Source organism: Contarinia nasturtii, unplaced genomic scaffold (assembly GCF_009176525.2).
Source record: "Contarinia nasturtii isolate CC-2019 unplaced genomic scaffold, AAFC_CNas_1.1 Cnas_scaffold_849, whole genome shotgun sequence".
Classification (NCBI taxonomy): Eukaryota; Metazoa; Arthropoda; class Insecta; order Diptera; family Cecidomyiidae; genus Contarinia; species Contarinia nasturtii.
In genome coordinates this window covers 702-6,258 of record NW_022198196.1, presented here as the reverse complement: position 1 = coordinate 6,258, position 5,557 = coordinate 702, and the positions used below count along the sequence as shown (strand labels likewise).

Sequence of the window (5,557 nt, the reverse complement as noted above, 5' to 3'; positions counted from 1 at the left end):
ATTACATAGAACAGAAAAGAAGGAAGGAAGAGAAAAACGATTGACGACTGCTGAATCATTTATAATTTAATTTATTTATAAAAAAAAATTCCCAAATACAAGAGCCTTTCACATAATGTGAAAATTGTTTTACTAATTTTAAATTAACATGACAAACTTTCCAAAGTATGTAAAAGCGGCATAAATACGAAGTTACCTTGGTCAAACAAACAAATTAATTTCGCCTTAACGTCATTTACATTATACAGTTGCGTTTCGTCACTTGTTTCGCCGTTTGACTTATAAATAAACATTTTTGAAGAGGTTAGAGGTGTTGTGAAAAATGGCTCTATGCTTTTAACCTGAACTCCACATATTTTGAACGTTGCTCCAAAATTAACTATATCTTTCATTTTTATGATATCATTATTTCGGGATAAAAACCATTGATCACCGTGCCTTTTATTAGATAGCATTACATCCGGATTAATTGTAATATTACAATACGCTTTTCCAGAAAACGAACCACTAGTAAAGTGAGGTATGAAACTAGAAGTATCATTACGAAGAAGTTCTGCGGGATTATTTGCACATTCTTGTTGTATTACTGACGCTTCTATTATCCTGCGTGTGATTTGCTCCAAAGGTAGGTTACAATGTTTCAAACGAAGGCCCATCATGCGTAGACAGTTTTCGTACTTGTATGTACTCATTTGAATCAAATTGGAAATATTCAACCGGGTCATATCTTCAGTGATATGTATAAGATTATGTAAATTACTACCAATTTTGTCTCTTCCGTAAATATTTATATGGTCCATAACATATGTATTAAACATTTTGTTGGCTGCAGGAATATATCTTTTGTATGTTTCGCATGAACATATGATTACAGCAGAGCAGAGTGTAAGAAAATGTTGATACTCTTCGATACTTAAGGCTTCCTTAAAAGCAACCATTCCGACATAGAGTAAAACTGTTCGAAATTCAACGCCTTTCCAATACTTCAATGAATCAAGTTTTCGTATTGCTCTATGAATATCATTCGGCATCTGCTTGTTGAATTTTTCAAGAAGTTTTGAAACGTCATTTGTTTTCTGTTTACTCCATTTGCAACGATAACCTTTCGCACCATATACCCAACAAACTAATAATTTTTTCATTACTCCTAATTCTAGTAGATGTAGAGGATCGGATGTTGGAAATTGCGACACCATGTCGATATTTAATTTCTCCATTAAAGACTTATCTTTGTGGTGTTGTGGTTGAATGCGGTTTCTAAACATTTCATCGGTACGTCGTATACCGTCACATTTTGGGAAGCTCATTCGATGTGATTGTAGGTAATATTCGCCTCCTGCCATACATTTTTGACAGCCATACTCGTGGTTAAAATTGACAACACCTATTACAAAGAAGCAACGAAAATATTTTAAAATGATTTTGCAGGATGGATACTAAAAGACATTATATTTTTTGACGTGATTCTATGGCTCAACCTTTTATGAACGATCTGGCTGGTGTATCACATATGCATAAACCGAAATGACATTTGATATGGTTTCCATTGATCATCGTTCCATTTTCAAGTAAATCTTCTAGTTCGGATATGAGTGGTCTTATATATTCGTTCAATGGTGGCTTTCCTTCTCCGCACCAAATTCCAACGATCATAGGCAATACTTTCGGAAATTCTGTAATATACCGAATCAAATGTTTTTACTATAGAATGACCAAGTCTTACTCATTGTGTTGTTCTATACCTCGAATTGATGCCAAAATTGGCCAAAATTGGACCTTTGATGATTTGAAGAGTGGCATGCCATCAAAATTGAAATCTATACGTAATGTAAGTTCACAATTAAGATTTGAGAATATACTTTGCAGACTTTTACGAATTCCGTGGTACCACATCTTTCCTGCACTCAGTGCATAAATCTTAACTATATTAGGTGTTTGCATCAATGTTCTACTATCTTGTGGTAGAAAAGTAAATCCTGCAAGAATTAAAATCGATAGTAGGTCATTGATTGCTGCTTGCGTAATCCGATGTTGCAATGCCCAAAATCTTAATCTTTTTGTTAAATCAAACGGAGTGCTAAGACTTGTTTCACTGTTATTATTTGCACTTTCATATTGAGTTTCTGATAATGCACTCAATGATCTCACTCCATTTTCGTACATAGTTTCAGCTTTTTTGTTCATTCTATATTTACGTACACGGTTTCTTATTTTGTTGGCTTTTCTGGAGTTATTTTTAATTCTAGTCATAGTTAGGAAAATTATTTATAACCTATTTCTTCACAAAAGAAAACAATTATCAACGTAAGCCGTGGTGCACTACACTGTTAGCAGATATATTAGTTTTCAAGAATTGCTCATGTGACATTTGTGATTGACAGATTAGATTAGGTTAGAGGTTTTGCAAAGAAAAAGTAAAAAAGTAGGTTATTTGATATTTATCAGTTCTGCAGCGCAATTTTTTTGCTTTATGTCAGAAAACTATATTGAATCATGCAGCTAGACATACACTAAAAAAAAATTTATCGTTCATCACTACAGCCACTCCATTTGCGAACTATTATTCGTGGATAGAAAACACATCAACTATTAAAGCGAGCTGCATGTTTTATTTTCAGGAATATGTTTTGTTATTACTCAAATATTCTTCGGTTAAAATTTCTACATACAATTCCGCATTGTTTACAAAATCTGCAGGAATACATTATGTAAAGAAAACTATCAACTTTATGTCTGACATTTTAAACATCGATTCTTTACCATAAAATAATACTAAATTATAAAAATCTGGACTAAAATACATATTTATTGTTTTCTGCGTAAACAAAATTATATGTTTATATAAATCTATATGTTTACCCTCTTCAGGGATACAGTTTGGGTATATAACGGGTGTATATTTTAGGCATAAAACATACACCCGTTATATACCCAAACCGTATCCCTAAAGGGGGTAAAAATGGATTTACGACAGATGTTATCAACCCATAAAACGTGTGAAATCGTTACATTGGTCAACTTTAAAAACGGGTGAAATCGTTACAAGAATGTTCCTTGGGATGAAATTTATGTTCGATTTCAAATCTGTTTAATTTTAATTTAATGTTTATATATCCCACAGATGTAATTGGAGTTTGAGTAACACCCTTTACTTCGATTATTTCTGACGTATTTATTTGTATATACTTATTTATATAATTTATTTTTACTATAGAAATATCTGCTTGACTATCCGCTAAAAAATATATTTTGTCATTTGAAATATTTGTTGTAAATTCAACATAATCTGCAAAATTTAGATTCATTGTAAATATTTGTTTTGTTGATATGTTTTGTGAATTATTGTTCGTTTTTATTATATTTCGTTGTCCGCCTGTAATATTTGAACATTTTGTGATTGAGCTACCCCCGACGGCGGGGATTGGTCGTTTTCCGTGTAATATATGCGGTTTGAGCGATTATTGTTATTGTTGCCTCCACGCCATGTGTTTTGTTTGTTGTTTCGACCACGCCAATTGCCATTATATCTGTTGTTTCCGCGATAACTGCGATTTTGCTGATAACGTTGATTTCCGTTATTGTTATAATTTTTGCGAAAACCGCGACTTCTGTTGTTGTCCTGATAGTAGCCTCTATTTGTTTGTGGCGTGTAATTCCTGTTTGTTTTGTAATACATTACATTTTGTTCATTGTTTTCGGTGCGTGTTTCGATGACGAATTGAGCTACTACTTCTTTTGCATCTTCAAACTTTTTAGCAGTTAATATTGATTTTGTGATAGATGAAGATGTGTTGGCTCTACATAAATCAATAGTTTTGTCTATTGTCATTTCGTTTGCCTTTTCGGACGGGATTCCCTCTAGTATGAGTGATCTCTTTAATTGTTCTGCCAGTGCTTCTGCACGTTTGGCGTATTCTGTCATATTAGTTCTGTCTGCTTTAATTGCCATCATTCGTCCTGAAATTACCTTGCTGTTATCGGGTTTTATTTTCTGTTTCAAAGTATCTTTTATTATTTGTATAGTCGGTTCTGGTGGCATTGATTCAATTGCAATTCCCTTCAATTTTGTTAAGATGAAATCTCTCAATGTGTTTTCGTATTGTTGGTTTACGTCCAGTCCTTGTAATAATTCAATCGATTTTATGAACGGTGTAAGCCCCAATGAATCTCCTTCGTATACATTGCTTATTGTGCGTGCACATAAATTATAATATTCGATTTTTGTTAAAGCCATTTCTTTTGAATTTGCCGCTTTTTCATCAAAATATATTATTTCTTTTGTAAAATTTTCTGGGACTATTATGTCTGTTCTTTCCAATATTTTTAGGCTTTTTTTCAATCTTTTTCTTAAATTTATTATATCCGTATGCAAATTGATTTTATCGTTTTCGCTAATCTCTTCGTCTACCTCTTTATCTATATATCGAATTATATTATTATATGCGTTTAAAATAATTTTTGTTCTTTCTGTTCTTTTCAATTTATTTTGTGATGCATTTTTTCTGTTTATTAACTTTTCGATTACTTTAAATTCGAATAAGAGTTTATAATATGCGTCAGTGTTAAACATTTCATGTTTAAAATTCCTTAGCTAATAATTTTTACTTTTTCATTTTACGGCTTTGTTTATTAATTGATTTTTATTTTACGATCTTGCTTATTATCATATTTATTTAAATATGCATGAAATTAAAATATATGAATTCTTGTTTTCGCTTATCTGTTGTTTGCTTGTTGATCCATTCGTTGTAGCTCTCTTCGTTGTGTTGTACTACTCAGTTTTACGATGTTTTTGTTGTTGATCATTTGTGTTGTCCATTGTTGCGGTGCGTTTGATATGTCCTCCTTTGTGTGTTGTCCGCTGTTTCGCTGCGTTTATTGTTAGTTGATTGATTTTGTTGCGCTCGTTTTATGTTTTTCTAATTTATTTTTACGACTTCAGATTTTATTACTTTTTATTTTATGGCTTTTAAATATTCATATTTTATTATGTGTTTTGTCAGTTTTGTGATTTAAATATTTTTCTCTCTGTTTTTTATTTTTGCATTTTTGTAATCTTGTGTGTAGCTCACAATTTGTTTTATATAGTGCTTTTATTAATTCCTCGTTCACTGCTATTCTAATATTATGATTTGTGAATAGTTTTGTTTTAAGTATTTTTTCTGTTGCGATATTTCGTACATGAATTAAAAGACCTTCATTGTTTTTTATGTGCTCTTCGTACTCTCTGATCATTAATATCACTTGTGATTTTATGTTTTCTTTTATGTTGCGTTCTACTTGTCTTTGCCTTATTTTATGTGTCCACAATTTTCTTTCTTCGTCGTTCATTTTGTTAATCTTGATCGTGATATATTATATTGTGTTTTGACATTTCTCTTTGATAGTGGTCCATTTTTCCTTCTAAATATGAAATTAGTAAGCTAATACGTTGTCTTTGTTCTTGGTTTCTATTATTTCTTAAATATTTTATCATTTCATGTGTTTCTGCGAAGTTTATAAAGCAATGGTAGTAATCTAATTCATTTATATCGTTTTTGTTTAATGCTTCTCGCAC

At 31.5% G+C, this 5,557-nt stretch overlaps 1 protein-coding gene across 1 annotated transcript; it reads right to left on the bottom strand.

Moving 5' to 3' along the window:
* Nucleotides 1-630: 630 nt before the first annotated feature.
* Nucleotides 631-2,184, bottom strand: LOC116342258. The gene is made up of 4 exons (XM_031769767.1): nt 1,743-2,184; nt 1,479-1,673; nt 904-1,384; nt 631-727 (listed from the first exon to the last, which is right to left on the bottom strand). The coding sequence occupies exons 1-4, from the start codon at nt 2,182-2,184 to the stop codon at nt 631-633; spliced, it is 1,215 nt and encodes a 404-aa protein (XP_031625627.1).
* Nucleotides 2,185-5,557: the final 3,373 nt, after the last annotated feature.

Coding starts and splice junctions, on each gene's coding strand:
- LOC116342258 (XM_031769767.1), bottom strand. CDS start 2,184: ATGAACAAAAAAGCTGAAACTATGTACGAAAATGGAGTGAGATCATTG. Junction 1,674..1,742: donor AATTTTGGCATCAATTCGAG/GTATAGAACAAC, acceptor GGTATATTACAG/AATTTCCGAAAGTATTGCCT. Junction 728..903: donor GAAGCCTTAAGTATCGAAGA/GTATCAACATTT, acceptor ATATCACTGAAG/ATATGACCCGGTTGAATATT.